General features: G+C 52.2%; 1 protein-coding gene across 5 annotated transcripts in view; it reads right to left on the reverse strand.

Moving 5' to 3' along the window:
* Positions 1 to 20731, reverse strand: part of LOC140393878 (melanophilin-like) — a 258326-nt gene that overhangs the window by 13575 nt on the left and 224020 nt on the right. For 4 of the 5 annotated variants that reach the window (XM_072480457.1, XM_072480466.1, XM_072480450.1 and 1 more), the window contains 3 exons: positions 7220 to 7423; positions 6385 to 6555; positions 895 to 987 (listed from right to left, as the gene is read on the reverse strand). In XM_072480457.1, coding sequence (XP_072336558.1) covers positions 895 to 987; positions 6385 to 6555; positions 7220 to 7423 — 468 coding nt within the window. The remainder of the gene's footprint in view (positions 1 to 894; positions 988 to 6384; positions 6556 to 7219; positions 7424 to 20731) is intronic. The other variant, XM_072480475.1, reaches the window with a different exon arrangement.

The following is a 20731-nucleotide window of genomic DNA, read 5'->3' on the forward strand; positions in this document are numbered from 1 at the left end:
ATCAAACTGGGTCCCTGGCACCGTGAGGCAGCAGTGCTAACTACTGTGAAAGATCACTTTCCAAACAGTCAATTAAAAAGTCCTTCCCTGTTTTCCCCACCAGTCACATGAAATTATGTCGAATAATGGGGGATCTTGGATAGGAACAATCTTTGCGGCAAGCTCGCACAGTGGTTAGCACTGTTGCGTCACAGCGCCAGGGACCCGAGTTCGATGTGTGTGTGGAGTCTGCACGTCCTCCCCGTGACTGCGTGGGTTTCCTCTGGGTGTTCCGGTTCCTCCCTCATGTCCGGAAAGCCATGATTGTTGGGTGAATTGGACATTCTGAATTCTTCCTCTGTGTACCCAAACAGGCACCGGAATGTGGCGACTAGGGGCTTTTCACAGTAACTTCATTGCGGTGTTAATGTAAGCCTACTTGTGGCACTAATAAAGATTATTATTTTTCTGACTTCTTATCATCATTGCCTGAAGAACAGCTCCAGACACTGTCTCCCATCCAGTATCTCTCCCAAGTGACCATGTTTCAAGTTTGAACTTAAGCAAGAGAGTGCCAGTGAGCAAGTTATTTAACAGTAAAGTTATCACAGAACTGCATCCTTTTCTCAGATGATATCTACGCACATATGTAATGCAACTGGGCAGTTATCATGAAGTGGAAACCTAAGATCATCTTACCCTAGTAAAACAAGGATTAAACCTTTACATCCGCATCTTTACAGCAATGTCTTTAGTAACTGAAGCATTAGGAAGCTTGCCAGCACTTTCTTTTATGTACATAATATATATATTATACAGATATTTTCAATTCATGGACTAGGACTCTGTTATCCACCCTAATTTAATCAGCATCAGTGATGATAACACGTTAACACACACACACCACACACACACCTGTCCATCCTGCTTCCTTCTGGGCTTTTCCTTAGTTGAAACACTCATCCCAGCTGCACTCAGAGCTGCAATCCGGTTTTCTATGTCAGAAACCTGGAGTACAAAACCGCACTGACATTTCAAATAGCTAATACATTGACTTTTCTTGTGTAAAGATACTTACTGGGGAAAAATCCATTTGCATAGTGCTGCTTGCAGACTCGCTTCTTCAAGGGCCAACATTACGGGCTAAATCATCCGTTTTCCAGATCCTCAGAGGCTGCATACGACTGAGATGTACGTCGGGAGCCTGAGGAAGTCCTGCCGTGCATACCTCCGTGGGAAATTCCGAGGAGGATTCAACTTCTGATGGGTAATTCCCATGCTCCCTGGGACCGTCCGTGAATGTCTCCAACACCAAGTTATAGTTGGAAACTTGGAGCAGTTCGATAGTACTTAACTGAGTACTTACCCAGGAAATGATTGACAGAAAAATTCTTGTCTAACTCCTAGGTATCTATTGAACAGGGTCCCCAATCATTCACACAAACTCCTTGACTGTGACTCGACCACTCCCTAAACTACCTAACTATCCTCCCAAATCCTCCCCTGACCCTCTGACTACCCACCTGACTATGTTTCCTGACCATCTGGCTACACTCCTTGACCCCCCCCAACTACACTCCTGATTACCCTCCACCCAACTTGATTACCCTCCCAAATCGAACTCATTTACCCTTCAACCTAACTACCCATTCACTCACTTATCCTTACCCACTTACCCACCTCACCAACTATTTCTACCCATTTTCCCATGCAAGCACCTACACAAGCTGCCCCTCCCACCTCACCCAGCTGCCAAGTCCTCACTCATCCATTCACCAACATTCATTCACTAATATTAAGACTAGACATTCAAACTTACCGGATGGCAGCTAGTGTGGAAAAAAAGGCGCATGTCTTGCCTTTCCCCAGATGGAGTTCTCCAGGGAACACACACTTTGTATTTCTCCCACAGCTGGGTTCTGAAGACCCCCGTAGAAATGAGAAGCAGTGTCAGGTTGAGGAAATTCCCAGACACAGAAGCAATCTAATGAAGATCACTGCTCCTCAGGTGATCCAAGCGTACATCAATGAGGAATGTCACATGGATCACACAGATAGTGGCCCACAGCGCTGTCTGGCCCAAAGAAACATTGTAGTCTGCAAGCGGCACTTGATGTTGTGCTAATTGAAAGAATTGTACCCCCTCTCACCCGGTGCACCCTTTCGTTTTTTCTTTGCGCTGTGTTCACCCCACCCCTATATATCATTATTTGACCAACATGATAGACTTGCAAACGTGTCGCAAGCTGCAACCAATCTATGCTCAGAGCCTTCCTTGGCGAATTGGTCAGCTCTGCTACTGCCTTCATTGCCATTATGGAATAGCCAAGTAGAAAACAACCCATCATATATGAGACAAAGTCCAATCAATAGATGTCTGTTGATGACAATTGTGAATGCATAGTCAGTTCCAGAGCACGCTATCCAAAGAGATAGAAACTGTGGCTCTTTTTTAATGGTCTCAGGAATGTTCTTCAAATAATGGTCTGAATGGACATTTCTGAGCGTTGGATAGCCACCATACTGATTTTTTGTTGACCAGAAAAATGTCAACCAAAACATCCCAACAAAATCCTAGCTTTGATCCTTCCACTTTACTGTTCATAGTTGTGGTGCCAGTAGGGACACTATATTTACTCCCAGAAGGGGAATGTATGACAGGTTTTTGATCATTATCCAGTGGTCTCGTTGCAAGTACACAGTTGAGAACATTATTAGATGCTGCTGTACTTGCCTGTTAGGGCTCAGCTATGAATAATGACGAGTTTGGCATGTTCCTGGCTCATACTTGTTACATGTCGAACAAAAACTTATTCCATTCTGATGAAGGTCACAGACCTAAACTGTTAACATTTCTTTCTCTCTTCATCAATGCTACCAGACCTGCTGAATATTTTCAGCATTTTCTGTTTTTATTTAAGAAATCATTGCGTGCTGGATTGTGGTTGTGAAAATTATAGAAGACAAAGAAAGAAAATATTAAGTGGTAGGTAATGAAAACTTTGGAAATACACAACAGCGGCTGTGAAGAGAGAATAGCACAGATAACATTTCAGGTAGATGACCTCTTTTAAATTTTTTTTCCAATTAAGGGGCAATTTTAGTGCGGCCAATCTACCTACCGTGCACATCTTTGGGTTGTGGTGGCGAGACCTCCACAGAGACACGAAAGAATGTGCAAACTCCACATAGGCAGTGACCCGGGTCGGGATCAAACCCGGGTCCTCAGCACCGTGGGGCAACAGTGTTAGCCACTGTGGCACTGAGCTGCCTTAATGACCTTTCATGAGACCTGACTGTTCATAACTTGGATGGAAAGTATTCAACCTGAAATTATAATTTGTTAACTGAGGTTTCTGGCAAAACAGGAGGTTGAGGGAGTCAGATGGTGTAATTAGGATGAGAAAAACGAGCTTTGGTTTAGCAGCCATTGAGATGGAGAGAGGTGGACTGCAGAGAAAACATGTTGCAGGAGAACAGAGCGATTAACAGTGCCAAAGATGGAATAACTAATGAGGAAGAAGCTAATTGACAGAAAACCATTGTTACAGCCAGTCAAAATGTCATTTGTGCCTCAGACAATGTGAATTTGGTGCTTGGTTAAGGCAGAAGTCAGTTTGGAGGGAGTCAATTATGAAATGGAACGTGCAATTATGAGACAACAATGTATGCCAGGAGTTTTACTGTAGTTGAAAAGGATGGAGGGAGTGAAGGATGGAGTTCTTGAGGATTAGGGCGGTAGATATAAATCTTCAAAGATAGCAATACAGTTTCATCAAATCTGCATTCATAGGGCAAAGATGGATAGAAGCTGGAATGGCATAGAATCTTCAGGGCGACTGAAGAGTCACTGGATAAGATGAATGTGTTGACTGCTGAGAGTAGGCACAAACAGCTGAGAACAGGATGGTTGATAATTTGATTGGGTTGAAAACAGGAAAAACTTGTTAAAAATCTTGCAGCATTCAGTGGAAGCAGGAGTGCCAATGGGCTTAATTTTGGACACAATTGAGCCACTGAGTTTCTCATACTTAGGGTTTGAGGTAAAGACTGGGTGATAGGTTTATAGAAAGAATTTGGAGTGGTTTTGTTCTGCACGGTGATCTTGCAATGAAAAGCTGTTGGTTGCTCAGATGAAAACTGTGTAAGAAATTTCAACGATTGGATCAGAGGGTGAAGAGGTGACTTATATTAAGGGATGTCATAAGCCATGGGAATGAAAAATCATTTATGATCTTGAATGGATGAGGCATTGAACGTGGACACTACATGGCAAAAATGGACAGGCATTGATAAGGTGGCAAACAAATTGAGGGAGAGGTAAGAATTAGTCTTAGTCTCTTGGGGGCACTATACTATTTATCAACTCATGTTCACAGTCTCTCAATTCTGAGCATGAATACATCTGCTGTACCTACTAAACTCGCTAACTTAGGTAACCAAATGTACAAACAAAAGAATACTCAACACACCTGCAAAAAACTTACTGTCAACCAGAAAATAATAATTTTTTAAAAATGGAATTATATCCAAATTTCAATTTCTGAGATGAGTTTTGCACATTAACATTTGTGAGCTAAAATTACAAAGAAATCAATTATTTAGGTGGCACTTTTTCTAAATCAGTCATTCACCCAATCAAAATAAGGTTCCTTTTATTCAGTAATTTATCTTCTCACCTCTTCTCTTTAAGGGCCTGACATGTTTTGTGGTCCACTGGTACCTCAGGTAAAATGCCACTCTTCATGAAATAGCCCAGATCATTATGATAAATGATGACCCTTTGCGCCTCATGTTCCCTGCACCTATAATGTTGGGCCTTCCATAATGCTTTTGCACCTTTAATATGTTAAAGGCATTACATAAATGCAAGCTGTTGCTATGGATGCCCAGTTGGAATGCCGGCTGAGCTGAGATACATTGTTGTTCCTTATAATTCTCTTGTTCTACAATCAAAAGAAGCATGGAAGTACTACGAGAAGGCAGGGTTACCTAACATCCTTACAATAACTAATGGGACCCATTAGAATACCACAAATTAAAAGAATAACCTTGTTGTTTAAGATAAAATTTATCTTTGGCAATATTGAAGATGAATACATCACTGCACAATACTGTAGTAGTGGACAGAGAAATGCAATCTCTGTAAGCCACGATCACTACTGATAGATTGGACTATATGGGTTGAGTATCCATCAGCTGAAGCCCTTGGGGCCGATTGTATTTCACACTGCAGTTAATTTAGGTTTTTGGATACTGCATATAGGCCTCGAGAGGTCTTGTGGTGCAGTGGGTAGCATCCCTCCCATCCAGAACTTGGTGACCAAGGATGGTGCGTTCATAACGCAGTCAAACAGGTTGAGCGTGGCAATTCTTCCAACATGCCAATGGTTGGTGGTAATAGCGGGAGAGACTCCAGGTCAGTCACACTTGATGTGGAGTGGTGCTCCTCAAGCTATAACCCTTTGGTGACAGACCAGCGACCTGTTCTGGGAATTAGTAGCAATGGAAAGAGACAAAAGTGTACATCCCTAGGTGTAGGAAGAGAATTGGATGGATATAGGCCTTGGCCTACTTACATTACAATGGCCAAAGCCTTGGGCACTATTGTCTAAAGTAAATAAGATGGCTGGGAAAGTAAGAGTAATAAGAATATTGAGTAACAAATAAAAGGTGCAGTCAGTGAGGTTCATGTCAACTCGGGTCAGGTCGGCTCAGATCACAGGCCTCCCGTGCTAAAGGTCAATGAGGTTCAAAGGAAGTGCTGTTTTTGGATGTGTTCGGTTTCGGACTTGCAGATAAAAAATGCTTGTTCGTTTGTAGTGTTTTTTCTCTTTCTATGGGAAAGTGTTCAGGCTCCATTTTGCAGCTCCCCACAGTGAGGTGTTTGGAATCAGAAGTCACTGTGTGGGGAAATACACTCAGTACCCATCCCATCATGAGTGGTGCAACAGTTGTCTTTGAGCAAGGAATTGATTCTGAATTTGGTTCGCAACAAAAGGTACTGAGTAAACCCTGTTGAGACGATCAAATTAGTGGTCTATTTGAAAAAGTTGAGCACTACAGCCAAGCCTGATCTGTCCTCATCCAATGACATCGACAGTGTACTTCCAACAGAAACCATTGCATAGCAATCAATTTTGAGAACCTCGTCTGATTTCCTTTTTACCCCCCTCCAATAAACCAGAGGAAACTAAATCTAATCCCAGTTTCCTTTCTACCTTACCAGCTGAGACCCACTACATCAGCACAGATCAAAGATCAAACCTGGCAACCTTTCTATTCTGTACATGCACTGGGTGATGTTTTGACCAACAGAGCCATTGGAGTTAGAGAGCCACCCCTCCTAAGGTTCAACATGCAGCTGCAAACTATCTTTCAAATCTGTAGCGCTTTACACTGTACCTCACTTTCAGTGTATTGAACCTTAGCAACAGCTGAAGCCACCTTATCTTCCAGTTCTGAGAGCTCAGAGTCTGTTGTTGTGGTGGTGTGACTTTGTCTGCTTCGTGCTCGCTCCTCCAGGTCCTTGAGCTGGATTTCCAGGCCGTGATTTGTACTGGCTGCCATATAAACCTACAGGAAGATAATGTGCCAAATTACTCCCTCTTTCTGTCTATGACAGTACCTCATATACGAGAGGCAGATGTCGAGTGACTGGCAAAATATCAGGCAGGGATATTGACTGGGTCAGCTGGGAACATTGCTGAGTTGTTTCCCACATGCCGAGACTAAAGTGCATCAAATGACTAACTTTCTTTAGTTTGGTTTTCAATTAGAAAATGAAAGGCTCAAATAGGCCTAATTTTCTTCCCCTTATGGGGTATTAGCTTCCCAGCACCTTCTCCATGCATCAACCTAGACAATGTGCTGTCAGGTTATTGTAGCACAGATGGCAGCTCAGTTGAGCTTGATCTACTGTCCACATATGTTAACTTTCCAGCAGAAACCACTGGAAAGCTATCTAGCCAAGAGGTGCTGAAACCAATGGAAGTGCTCCCAATTCCTTCCTTCTCTGAGATCAGCTAACTCAGCAAAAGATGGGTGCAACATGAACTTTTCCATAATTTAGTCCCATCCCAAGAGATGCAGATGTACATTACACATCCACAAAGGTGTAGATCAATCCATACCTTTTTATATTTATTAAATATAAAAAAAATGTCAAGAAATGCAAAGATATCTCATAGGTACTAATATTAAAATATATTTCTTCTGTGAGATAGACTGTTGTTCTTACATTTTCCTCAAGTTTTCTGTATGCTTCATCAGCCTCGCTCACACTTAGGTCTTTTTCACTGGACTTTAGATGAAAACTGGGATTTGTGAGAGGTTCATTAACTGTGCCATCTACTTCTGCAAAGTCATGCAATGCTTTTTCAGTTGCGTTAATGATCCTTAAAGCTTTCGTTGTGATGTCACAAAGAGCCACTGCTGATGAGCGCTGTGAATGCCATATACATAAGTAGAAAACAAAATTAACAGAATCTGTGGTGATATGCATCACTGCAAATACACAAGGGGTTAATGTAAATACACTAAGACTAAGTAAACACTAGAGGGAGCACCAGAGACATCATGACATGCAGACATACAGCTAATGAACACATAGAATAGGACACGACCAATGGGCAGTCAAGACACCCAGAGGTGACACTACCACAAGGGGGCAACCCATATAAAAAGACAGGGCACACATGCTCTTTCTCTTTCCACAGGCAACACTCAGAGAGAAGGACAGGGGCAGATCTGAAGCATCACACCCACCGCATGGCTTAGAGAAGACTGGTTAGTTAGACTGAGTTACTATAGCAAGATTAGCAGGAGAGTCAAACTCAAGTACGAGAATTGTTAAATGTTCAATAAATGTGTTAAACCATCTCCAACTCTCAACCTTCCTTTGTCAGAGCATATATCAAGGAAGCAGCTTATGCTACATGAAGAAGCATAACACAACAGAATCGACAGGAAGTTAAAAATCAAGTATGAATGTAAAGATGTCGTAACTTCACCCCAGCTGAGGGAATCTTCGTGGGTTAACTGTGAAGGTTTAATATGAAACAAGGATTCCTGGGCGGGATTCTCCCGTACCGGGTGGGGCGGGGGGGTCCTGGCGCGACGGAGTGGCGTGAACCACTCCAGCATCCTCCGCACCTTCAGGGGCTAGGCCCGCCCCGGAGTGGTTGGCGCCCTGCCGGCCGGCGGGATAGGGGCTTGGCCAACGCAAACCAGCGCCGAAGGGCCTCTGCCGGCCGGCGCGAGTTGGCACATGCGCGGGAGGGTTTGTCTCTGCATCAGCCATCGTGGAGGATCACAGCGGCCGATGTGGAGAAATAGAGTGCCCCCATGGCACAGGCCCGCCCGCGGATCGGTGGGCCCTGACCGCGTGCCAGGCCACTGTGGGGGCACCTCCCGGGGCCAGATCCCCCCGTGAACCCCCAGGAACCCCGGAGCCCACCCGCCGGTAAGGGACCTACTCTGATTTACGCCGGCGGGACCGGCCACAGATGGGCGGGACTTCGGCCCATCGCAGGCCGGAGAACTCGGGCGCCCACGGCGCCCATTGAGTCGCGCCGGACCCCGCCATTCTCCGAGGCGGGTGGCGCGACTCACGCCGGGCCGGTTTTTTTGGGGTGGGAGAATTGGGAGGATGGCGGGGGCGGGATTCATGCCGACCCCCGGCGATTCTCCCACCCGGCGGGGGGGTCGGAGAATCACGCCCCCTGTTTTATTTCAGTTATTAGTGAACCTGGATTCACAGCACAAAAACTGCTTCTTATTCTGTGCGATAGGATGAAAATTACCATGTTATTGCACAAATATTTAATGCGAACATTCAATGTGGATTTTCATCTCTTTCTCTTTGTGGAGGCTTTAACCTGTTTCAAATAGATTTGTAGTATCTATTCTGAAATAGACAGTTTCATCCAGAGGAATGATGGGGTAACTGGTGGTAGAAATGGAAAGATGCTCACATTAATCACAGTACGGGGTGCTCAGGGTAGGACTGAAAAACATGGTTGAACCAGAGAAGTGGCTTTAATCTGCATCTAACAGTGTTACATATAAAAACTGCCGTGAGAGTGGTTGTTTCTGACACAGGTTGCTTGAAATGGAAAATGTTCATGAGGAGAACATATGTGTCGTTTCAAATAAATGCTGTGAGAGGTACGTGAATTTAAAAGGTGAAGCTCGTAATTAGTCATTAGCAAGAGCATGGAGCATTTCTCAAGCGCACTTTGCGATTAGTAAACATGCTACTGCTTCTGTAATGCACATCTACTTAGTTAAGAGTTTTTGCTATCGATTAAGTGTAAGTCAGTCGGGCTCAACAACGACATGCTTTAATTATGTCCGCAAAGCTTACACTCTCATCCGCTTCCTTAATACGTTTCCATGCTTTATATAATGACTGTGCCCTGCTCAATTTCCCAGCCTCTTCAATCCTTTCCCCTCTTTCTACAATCAGTGCCAGTTTGCCATTTATGTCCTGCAGTCAAGGTTGTAATATATGAAGGGTGGGACTCTCTGCTCCTTCCCGCCAGAGGGATTCTCTGGTCCCGCTGTAGTGAATGAGCGCTGAGTGCCAAACACTATGGGCGGGATTCTCCACTCCCGCGCCGAAGTGCCCATGCTGTCGTGAACGCCGTTGAGGTTCATGACGGTGCAAAACGGCCCGTATCCCGACCGATTCAGGGCCCGATAATGGGCTAGGAGCGAGGCCGCGTCATCTACACGCCAGGCCTTGGCGCCGCGTAAAGGCGGCTCTGCATACATGACGCGGCCAGCGCCGCATAACTGGCGTCACCCGCTCATGCGCAGGTTGGCCGGCGCCAACCTGCGCATGCGTGGTTGCCGTCCTCTCCAAGTCCGTCCCGCAAGAAGATGGCGGACGGATCTTGCAGGGCCGCGGAAGGAAGGAGGTCCTCCTTCAGAGAGGATGGCCCGACGATCGGTGGGCACGATCGCGGGCCATCCCACATTTGAGGTACCCCCCGGTGCAGGATCCCCCCCCCCCGCAGGCCGTCCCCCCAGCGTTCCCGCGCTGTTCCCGATGGCAGCGACCAAGTGTGGACAGCGCCGGGGCGAACCCGCCATTTTGGCCTGGCTGCTCGGCCCATCTGGGCCTGAGAATAGCGGGGGTGCCGGAGAATCGCCATTTTGGGTGTCTCCGGCGATTCTCCGGCCTGCGGCCCGCGGAACTCGATGGGGCCGTTCCCGCCGCTTGGGAGAATCGCGGGAGGGCGTCGGACCGGCGTCCTGGGAAATTTTGGCAGCCCAGGCATTTCTCCCAACCGGCGGGGGAGTGGAGAATCTCGCCCTCTATTCTCGCTAGCAGCGATAGTGAGGCAGACTCGCAACAGCGAATCCCAGCCGGAGTGCTGAGATTATGGACTGGATTCTCCGCCGCATCGTGAACTCGGCATCAGGGAGAAAATAGGAACAGCGTACTGGCCCCCTGCTGGTGTCAGGATAGAGATTCGCACCCCATGTCAGGGGAAGGGCACATATGGGTCATTAAGACCCATTTGCATCCAATTACCAGGCCATCACCGGGCTCGAGTGATTCTCGGGTCCTTTGGGAAGGGAATCACATGAATGATTTGACGCTGTGGACCTCACGGTGGACCGAGGGGGTAACTCTTTAAGGAGGTTGCCCCCAAAGCCTATCGGAGGGTCACCCTCCCTCCCACAATGCAAAACCTCTCCACCCCACACCCACAAGACAGCCCCCCACCCCCCACCCCCCGCCCCCACTGCCCCCATCCTAATTGAAGAGTCACCCAGAGACCTCGCAGAAAAGAGGCGCCTGTCAGGAAACCCCCCAGAAGAGATATCCTTGTCAGGAACCCTCCCAGAAGAGGGATCCCTGTCAGGAAGCCTCCAGAAGAGAGATCCCTGTGAGGAAGCCTCCAGAAGAGGGATCCTTGTCAGGAAGCCTCCCAGAAGAGGGATCCTTGTCAGGAAGCCCACCTCACTTCAAACTGAATCAAATGCTTTCCATTCACCTCCCTTAATAATTGAATGACTTTGAAGTGGTCTCCTGTGAGACTAACAGCACTTAACTCTGCTTGAAGTGGTTCAGGAGCTTGATGTTTATAAACATTGAGGTTAGTTTCACAGCTGACTATTTCAAAGTTACTCAACTGGGGGCACCCTTTATTTAAGGAGTCTCTAGGAGGTCTTTTTATTTTGGGGGTCTCGGGGGTCTCTTTATTCAGCGGGTCTCTTTGGAGGTCACTTAATTATGGGGTCTCTGTGGGGGGGGGTCTGTGTGGGTCTCTTAATTTAAGAGATCTCTGTGGGGGTCTCTTTATTTTGGGGGTCTGTGGGAGGTCTCTTTATTTAGGGGGTCTGTGGGGGGTATCTTTATTTAGGGGGTCTGTGGGGGGTCTCTTCATTTAGGGAGTCTTTGGGAGGGTCTCTTTATTTAGCGGGCCTCTGGTGGGGTGGGGAGGGGGTGTTGGGTCACCGCCATACTAGGGGGAGGGGAGATGGCCCAGAAAATCCCAGGAGGAGGGAGTTGAATTACATTGTAGGGGCGGGGGTGGCCCAACCGTGGGACCTCGCTATCGGACCGCTTGCTCAAAATGGCGGCCAGATAGTGGGGTTCCTTAGAGAATCCCTCGCAATCCTCACCATGCAAAAAGTTGCATGGCTAAGGATTGGGAATCACTTCTTGGGTCAGGTGCACTTACACTTTGCAGGGGAACATAGTTTCCCCAACAACAAATCCTACCCTCTGTCAAAAATAGCACCGTGGATCTTATCTCATTTGATAAATGTGCGGGTGCTGCCCATATTTTAGCTCGCAGCAAGTCACGTTCCCCTATCACTCCTGTGCTCACTGAACTACATTGGTTCCTGGGCAAACAACATCCTGATATAAAATTCTCATCCCTGTTTGCAAATCCCTCAATTACCTCACCTCTATCTTTGTAATTTCCTCCAACCTCACAACTCTCCAAGGTTTCTTCCCTTCTATATTTCTGGGCTTTTGTGTATTTCAATTTTAATCCTCCATCATTGGCGGCTGTGCCTTCAATTGCTCAGGTCCCAAGTTCTGGAATATCGTCCCTACACCTCTCTGTTTCTATACCTTGTTTTCTTCCTTCAAAGCACTCCTTAAAGCCTATGGGCGCGATTCCCCCAAAAGGGAACAAAGTCCCCGAGCGAGGATGTTTAGCTATGTGTTTCCCATCACTCATAGTGCCGAGAAACACATGGCTATTCAACACAACCCGTGTTGAATAAGGGGCCTGAATGAGGAATGTATGGCCGAGGCCCCATGTAGCATTGTTTTTTACAGTGGTGAGCTCTGCTCGCTGGAACCTCCCAATGAAGCGAGAGATTGGGAGGCCCCCGAAACAATCCCTGACCTCCCCTCCCATCCCAAACGTACTATGGGAAGCCCCCTCTCCACCCCCCTCCCAAACACCCATACCAGGCAGCCCCGGCCCAATCGCACACGCGCAACAATTGCCAGCTTGGCACCTTGGCAGTGCTAACTTGGCAGTGCAGTGCCAGGCTGGCACCCAGGCTGGAACCACTAAGGTGCCCAGATGGCACTACCAGGGCGCTACGCAGCACCAGCAGTGCCAGGCACTTTGTTTTCTCTTTCCCTCCTTTCTTGACAGTGTTATATTGACTAGCTCTCAATCTGATGGAACTAAGCCAGAATCATGGGATTTTTTGACTATCACAGCCAGCGCATTCACTTTTCCTGCAGCTACCAGTTTGTGGACCCTAGGCCATGAGGGGATTTGACAGATTTTAACAACTTAAGTTTCTCCAGTACATTTTCTCTATGGATATGAATTATGTCACACTTATTAGCTCCAGGTTACCCTCTATTTCTGGCATGTAACTTGTGTCTTCTATTGTGAAAATGGACACAAAGGACGTGATCTACTGGTCACATTGTGCCCGAAAATGGATGCAGCCAGTAGATGCCAGGTGCTCCTTCTTCCGGGATCTTCCCGGCTCACCATACCTTGCGAGCTCTAAAGTGGTCTCGTGAGACGTCACAATGTGAATCCCGGCCATTGTGGGTGGGATCACTTTCTGGCAAATCTGCATGTTAGAATGAGACAGGGATCTAGCCCTCTTGCCTTGGAGAACTCAGGCGAGTGCTGTTCAGTGCTTGTCTCCACAAATGTGGAACAGACGGAATGGCACTTGTGGGAATCTCGCAGGGGATCGGAGGCCCCCAGGTGCTTGCCCTCTGGGCAGGGTGGCACCCTAGCACTTCTGGTGCCACATGAGCACCCTGGAACTGACAGCCTGGCACCCTGGCAGTGCCCAAGGACCCCCTTATAGTGAATAGGTGCTTGGGGGTGGGGGGGTTCGGGGATCGTGTCAGGAGCTTGAGAGATTGGGACATCATTTTCTCTCTCTGCACTGAGGAGTTCCGACTTGCGTAGCTCCTCAATGCAGGAAATGGGGCTAACTGCGGCTTAGGCCATGCGTTCCCCATAGATGTTCCCCGATCTACCCGGATGGGCATCAGATAGTGGGGTGTTTCTCAGTGCTCCAATCACTGAGAAGCATCTGGCTAATCGCGCCCCAAATATTTGTCATTTGTCTTTTCCTCATCCTCCATGATAATTTCTCCTGTCTCTGCTTCTAAGGGACCAATGTTTACTTTTTAGCTACTCTCTTCCTTTTTATTATTTGTAAATGCTCTCACAATGTTCTTTTTATTCCTGGCTAGTTTGCTCATATTATATTATTCCTATTTTATCAACATTTTGGTGGCTCCTTGCCGACTTTGAACACACCACCAATCCTCAACTTGCTGTGACTTTTAACAACATTACAGACCTCTTGTATTAATCTAATATCAGCTGTCACCCTCCTTAGTAAGCTATGAATAGATTTTTCTCACTGTGTTTTTGTTTTTCAATAGAATACATTATTTTTAACATTTTTATTTGTTTTTTTAAATACTTCCCACTATTTAATTACCAGCATACCTTTTAGCTTATTTAACCAATAAGCCTAAGCCACCTCTTTCCTCATACCTAGGTAATTGCCTTTACTTAAGTTTAAGATTCTTGTGTGTGATTGAAGAATGATTTTTTCAATGGTAATGTGCTATTCTATTATATTATCATCACTGTTTCCAAATGGATCTTTTACTCTGGCATTAATAATTAACCCTGAATCATTGTACAATAATAGATCAAAAATAGTTTGATCTTTAGTTGATTCCACATCATATTGCTCCAGGAAACTGGCATTAATGCTTTCTACAAGCTCATGTCCCAGACCACCTTTGCTAATATGATTGGTCCAACCTATTGCATTGTCTTTTTTGCAAAGTCTAATAATTTATTGGTGCTTCGGTGATAAATGGGTCAATATAAGGTCAATTTACCACTGGAGACTAATAAAATTCCAAGCACCTTCTGTCTGCTGCAAGAATCTATATGAAATTTCCAAACAAAATTGTCATGGACTCACATTACAGAACTGGGGCGTCATTCTCCGACCCCCCGCCGGGTCGGAGAATGGCCGTTGGCCGCCGTGAATCCCGCCCCCGCCCCCGCCGAAGTCTCCGAAGGGAGAAAAGTCGGCGGGGCGTTAATGGCGCTGCTGCCGCGGAGAATGTCACGGGTCTGCGCAAGGCAGCCGATTTTCGGCCTGCCGATATTCTCCCTTCCGGATGGGCCGAAGTCCCGTCGACGTGATGACCGTTCACGTCGACGTGAATCAAACCTCCTTTTCATCGGCGTGACCCGGTGCTCCAGGCTCACGCCGACCAGCGAGGAGGTGAGTGACGGCCTGGGGGGTTGGCTCTGGGCAGGAAATGGCGTGGCCGCAGACTGATTGCGTGAGGAGAGGTGTGTCTCGGCTTGTGTGTGTGTGCGGCGGGGGGGGGGGGTGGTTAGAGTAGGCTGGGCTCCGGGGGAGTGCCGGGAGGGGGTCCGTGCCGGGGTGGAGGTTGGGGGTTGTGGAGGGGGTCTGTGCCGGGGTGGAGGTTGGGGGGGGGGGGTCCGTGCTGGGGTGGAGGTTGGGGGTTGGGGAGGGGGTCCGTGCCGGTGTGGAGGTTGGGGAGGGGGTCCGTGTCGGGGTGGAGGTTGGGGGGGGGGCCGTGCCGGGGTGGAGGTTGGGGGGGTCCATGCTGGGGTGGAGGTTGGGGGTTGGGGAGGGGGTCCGTGCCGGGGTGGAGGTTGGGGAGGGGGTCCGTGCCGGGGTGGAGGTTGGGGAGGGGGTCCGTGCCGGGGTGGAGGTTGGGGAGGGGGTCCGTGCCGGGGTGGAGGTTGGGGGGGGGGTCCGTGCTGGGGTGGAGGTTGGGGGTTGGGGAGGGGGCCGTGCCGGGGTGGAGGTTGGGGGGGTCCGTGCTGGGGTGGAGGTTGGGGGGGGGCCGTGCCGGGGTGGAGGTTGGGGGGGTCCATGCTGGGGTGGAGGTTGGGGGTTGGGGAGGGGGTCCGTGCCGGGTTGGAGGTTGGGGAGGGGGTCCGTGCCGGGGTGGAGGTTGGGGAGGGGGTCCGTGCCGGGGTGGAGGTTGGGGAGGGGGTCCGTGCCGGGGTGGAGGTTGGGGGGGGTCCGTCCTGGGGTGGAGGTTGGGGATTGGGGAGGGGGCCGTGCCGGGGTGGAGGTTGGGGGGGGGGGGTCCGTGCCGGGGTGGGTGATGGGAGGGCAAATGAGTTGGTCCACCTGGCCAGGTGCCAGCCTCCAACAGTTGGACCCATGCGGCCCATGCCACCTGGCTGGGGGGAGGAGGGGATATGGGCAATGATGACATGTCGTCGTTCCCCTCCCCCCCCCACCAGGCCGTCATGTTTTCAGACCATCCAGCGATGTTGGCCGCCGTGGTGGCAGCCGCTCATGTCTATGTTGCCCTGGATGAGGAGGAGGAGGAGGAGGAGGAGGAGGAGCGTGCCAGAGAGGCGGCGCAGGCTGCCGCAGAGAGGCAGGCGGCAGCCGCCCAGGCTGGAGGGACACCTGACCGACAGGACGAGGAGGGGGAGGAGGACGTCGCGGCCCCACGGCAACGGAGGCACCCGAGGGCGCCCCGTGTGTACCGGCCCCGGCAGTCATACCAGGACCTCACGGACTGGGAATGCAGGAGGAGACTCCGGATGAGCAGGGAAACCGTGGCACACATCTGCCACCTGCTGGCACACCTGTCACCGCGTGGCACTGGCGGGGGACACCCTCTCCCCGTGTCCGTCAAGGTTACGGTGGCCCTGAACATTTATGCAACGGGGTCATTCCAGGCACCGAGTGGGGACCTGTCCGGCATATCGCAGACATCGGTGCATCGGTGCATCCGGGGAGTGACAGATGCCCTTTATGCCATGGCGCACCGCTACATCCGCTTCCCCGTGGACCGGGCCAGCCAAGATGCCCGGGCCGTGGGCTTCTCTGCCGTTGCCGGGTTCCCCATGGTCCAGGGCGCGATCGATGGGATGCACGTCGCCGTGCGGCCACCTGCAGAGAACAGGGCCGTGTTCACTAATAGGAAGGGGACCTATTCAATGAACGTACAGGTGGTCTGCGACCACCGCATGATGATCCTGCACGTCTGCGCCCGTCACCCAGGCAGTGTACACGACTCATTCGTGTTGTCGCGGTCATCCATCCCCGGCATGTATGAGGGACGCCATCCCCGGCTGAGGGGCTGGTTGCTGGGCGACAGGGGCTACCCATTGCGATCGTGGCTGATGACGCCTATACGGAGGCCACGCAATGAGGCGGAGAACCGCTACAATGATGCCCATGTAGCGACAAGGGGAGTGATCGAGAGGTGCTTTGGCGTGCTGAAGATGCGTTTCAGGTGCCTGGACCTCTCTGGGGGCGCCCTCCAGTATCGGTCAGATAGGGTCGGCCGCATCATTGTGGTGTGCTGCGTCCTGCACAACATAGTCCAGCAGAGGGGCGATGTGCCGCAGGCAGAGGAGGGCGGAGTGGAGGAGCAGCAGGAAGAGGCCCAGTCCTCCCCAGATGAGGGGGATGGGGGCAATGGTCAGGGCAGACGGGGTAGACACAGACGGGTGGCTGTCCACCGTTACCGGCTGGCCCAGCGGGCACGGGACAGACTGATAGACGCCCGCTTCACTGACTAGATGGGCGTGGGAATCGGGTAGTATGGCCACAGACCGCACACCATGACAACAGCCGACCACCCACACCCCCCACCCATCCACCCACCCAGCACCCTCACCCCCCCTCCCCAACCCCACACACCCCACCCGCATGCACACCACCCCCCCCCCCCAATTGCCGATCCACCGGCGGCACAACGGGCCGGGCTCACCCAGTTGCGGGTGGACGCGTGTCTATCGCAGGCCATGGAGAATGATGACAACCCGCCTCTGATGAGCTCCTGGCTCTACATCGTTGGACTATGTCTGACCCATGGCCACAGTACCACCATCCACACGGACCATCCCTGCATGCGGCTGTGACACTGCAGCGCACGGTCCCGTCCTCTGCCCGGGGGATGTTGATGGCGGCCCAGGGGGAAGGGGGCAGACTCACCTGGGGCTGAGGTAAGACCACCCCTCACACACACACTTGCGCACAACGTACATGACACCCCCGCACACTTTGGACAGAGCACAAAGGCAGCTTCGGTAGGTGTAACATTGACTTTAATAACCAAAGGAGTTCATGCACGTGCCCTAGCGCCTAAAACTCATCTGTGCCCTGCACCCGTGCCAACTTACTCAGTGTCTAATTGTTTGGACTTACGGGCCCTTTGACTACGTCTACGTGGTTCCCCAGACGGTACAGCAGAACTGGAGGTGGACTCCTGTGATTCCTGCCCTCTGACACTGGATCCCTTTGGCGGCCGTTTCCTGGGGCGTCCTGGCCTAGATGGGCCAGGCTGCGGCCCGGGCGACTGGGATGGCGAGCTGCCAGCCTGTCCTGCCCGTTGCCCACCCGATGCACCTGGGACGGAAGGGGGGGAGTCCGAGGTGTCGCGGTGTACCGGGACCTCCCCTACAGAGGGAGCCGGGACGGACCACACCACCTCCTCCTCCCTCGGGGTGCCCGATGGCCCCCAGGCCTCTACATGGGTGGGGGATGCGAACGGACTGGCCATCCGACGCGCCCCCGACATCTGGCGCTGCCAGTCCTGGAGGCCCGTGCTGGTATCGACAGGGGTCTGCAGGTTTGCAGCCATGGAGTCCAGGGGGTTGTCGAACCCTGTCTGCGACAGTGCGACGCCAGCTCGCAAATGGCCACTGGCGCCGATGCCCTCAGCGATGGCCTGCTGAGACTGGGCCATGGCCTGCAGAGACTGGGCCATGGCCTGCAGAGACTGGGCTATGGCCTGCTGAGACTGGGCCATGGCCTGCTGAGACTGGGCCATGGCCTGCTGAGACTGGGCTATGGCGTTGAGCGCCTCTGCCATCTGGCGCTGGCACTGGCTCATGGCCTCCTGTGAGAGGGCAGCCATTTCCTGGGCCACAGACGCCGCCTGCACGGAAGGCCCCAGGCCTCGCAAACCATTCCCCATGTCTGACACCGTCGCACCCATTGCCTCCACCGCGGACGCCACCCGTGCGGTGTCAGCCTGGGTGGCACGCATGACCGGGACCACTCCCAGCTCCTGGGCGCGGGTGGACTCCTCCACCTGCGACCGCAGCCGCCGCAAGCCACCCGTCACCCTATTCGCTCGTCTCCGTGTCAGTGGTTGCATCGGATCTATGTGTGGGTGTGGTAACTGCAGGAACCCGGGATCCATCTGGGCGGCAGATGTTCGCTTGGCCTGGGCTGCCCTCCGACCGCCCGGTCCCTCTGCTGCTCCTACCTCCACCTGCTGTACCGGGACGGCTGTGTTGTGCGCACCAGTGAGTGTACCAGACGCCTCATCACTAAAGTGCCCAACCGTGGTGAGTGTTTCTGCGATGGTGGAGGGTGTTGGTGACAGCAGTGGCGTTGTGTCGTGCTCTTCGTACCACTATGAGTCCATGGCACTTTGGGGTGGGGGTTCGTCTCCACCCATCCACTCTGAGTCACTGTCCGGTATTTCGTCTTCCCGGGTAGGGGTGTCCTGAGCAGTGCTGTCCCGGGTAGTGCTGTCCCGGGTAGTGCTGTCCCGGGTAGGGGTGTCCTGGGTAGTGGTGTCCCGGGTAGGGGTGTCCTGGATAGTGGTGTCCTGGGTAGTGGTGTCCTGGCTCGGATGTGACGGGGGCCTGTGGCTGCCCCCCTCATCGCTGGGTGGTCGCTCCCGCACGTGACGGGGGTGTCGTCTCCCTGTTGCTCCAGGTCTCTCCGTCTCCCGTGGTGTGCGAGGGGCATCCTGCGGGCGTCGCATGCTGGAGGGTGCGGGTCTCTCCGTCTCCCGTGGTCGCCGAGGGGCATCCTGCGGGCGTCGCATGCTGGAGGGTGCGGGTCTCTCCGTCTCCCGTGGTCTCCGAGGGGCATCCTGCGGGCGTCGCATGCTGGAGGGTGCGGGTCTCTCCGTCTCCTGTGGTCTCCGAGGGGCATCCTGCGGGCGGTCTGCATCTGCGGGGATGGGTGCCTGGACGTTTGGTCCTGCGATACACAATGAAGCATGCATGGTTAGACATCAGGCAGTGATCAGGTGATACGGGAGAGGGGGATATAGGGGAGGGGGGATATGGGGACGGGCTGTTGGTGGCTCACTTGCTCGTGGGGCCCTGACCTCTGCATCAGCAACCTCCCGGTCCTCAGGTCCGCCAGCCAGTTCCAGGGCCCTTTCCTCGTGTACGGTCAGTGGCCTCTCATCAGCGGGCCCTCCTCCAGTCCTCACATGCTCCCTATTGTTGTGTGCGCGCTTCTCCTGGGGGGGGGGGGTGGCAGGGGTAAAAGGCAACAGTGTTAGGCAGGTATATGAATGCACGCCATCGGTTGCGCGTGTATTGCAGAGGTGAAGGTTAGGGCTGGATTCACTTGGGGATATGGGGGATATGGGGGAGGGGGGATATGGGGGAGGGGGGGATATGGGGGATATGGGGGAGGGGGATATGGGGGATATGGGGGAGGGGGGAATATGGGGGATATGGTGGAGGGGGGATATGGGGAGGGGGGATATGGGGGATATGGGGGAGGGGGGGATATGTGGGAGGGGGGATATGGGGGAGGGGGGATATGGGGGGGATATGGGGGATATGGGGGAGGGGGATATGGGGGAGGGGGGAATATGGGGGATATGGGGGAGGGGGGATATGGGGGAGGGCGGAATATGGGGGATATGGGGGAGGGGGGATATGGGGGATATGGGGGAGGGGGGATATGGGGGAGGGGGGAATATGGGGGATATGGGGGAGGGGGGATATGGGGGATATGGGGGAGGGGGGATATGGGGGATATGGGGGAATATGGGGGATATGGGGGAGGGGGGATATGGGGGATATGGGGGAGGGGGGATATGGGGGAGGGGGGAATATGGGGGAGGGGGGATATGGGGGAGGGGGGGATATGGGGGAGGGGGGATATGGGGGATATGGGGGAGGGGGGGATATGGGGGAGGGGGGGATATGGGGGAGGGGGGGATTTGGGGGAGAGGGGATATGGGGGATATGGGGGAGGCTCACCCTGCCTGCTCTGACGAGGTCGTTCACCTTCTTGTGGCACTGGGTGCCTGTCCGTGGTGTTAGGGCCACAGCGGTGACGGCCTCTGCCACCTCCCTCCACAGACGCCGGCTGTGGCGTGGGGCAACTCTGCGGCCGTGCCCGGGATACAGGGCGTCCCTCCTCTGCTCCACCGCATCCAGGAGCGCCTCCACATCGCGTGACTCGAACCTCGGGGCTGAGCGACGGCCAGCCA

The sequence above is a fragment of the Scyliorhinus torazame genome, chromosome 2, assembly GCF_047496885.1.
Source record: "Scyliorhinus torazame isolate Kashiwa2021f chromosome 2, sScyTor2.1, whole genome shotgun sequence".
Classification (NCBI taxonomy): Eukaryota; Metazoa; Chordata; class Chondrichthyes; order Carcharhiniformes; family Scyliorhinidae; genus Scyliorhinus; species Scyliorhinus torazame.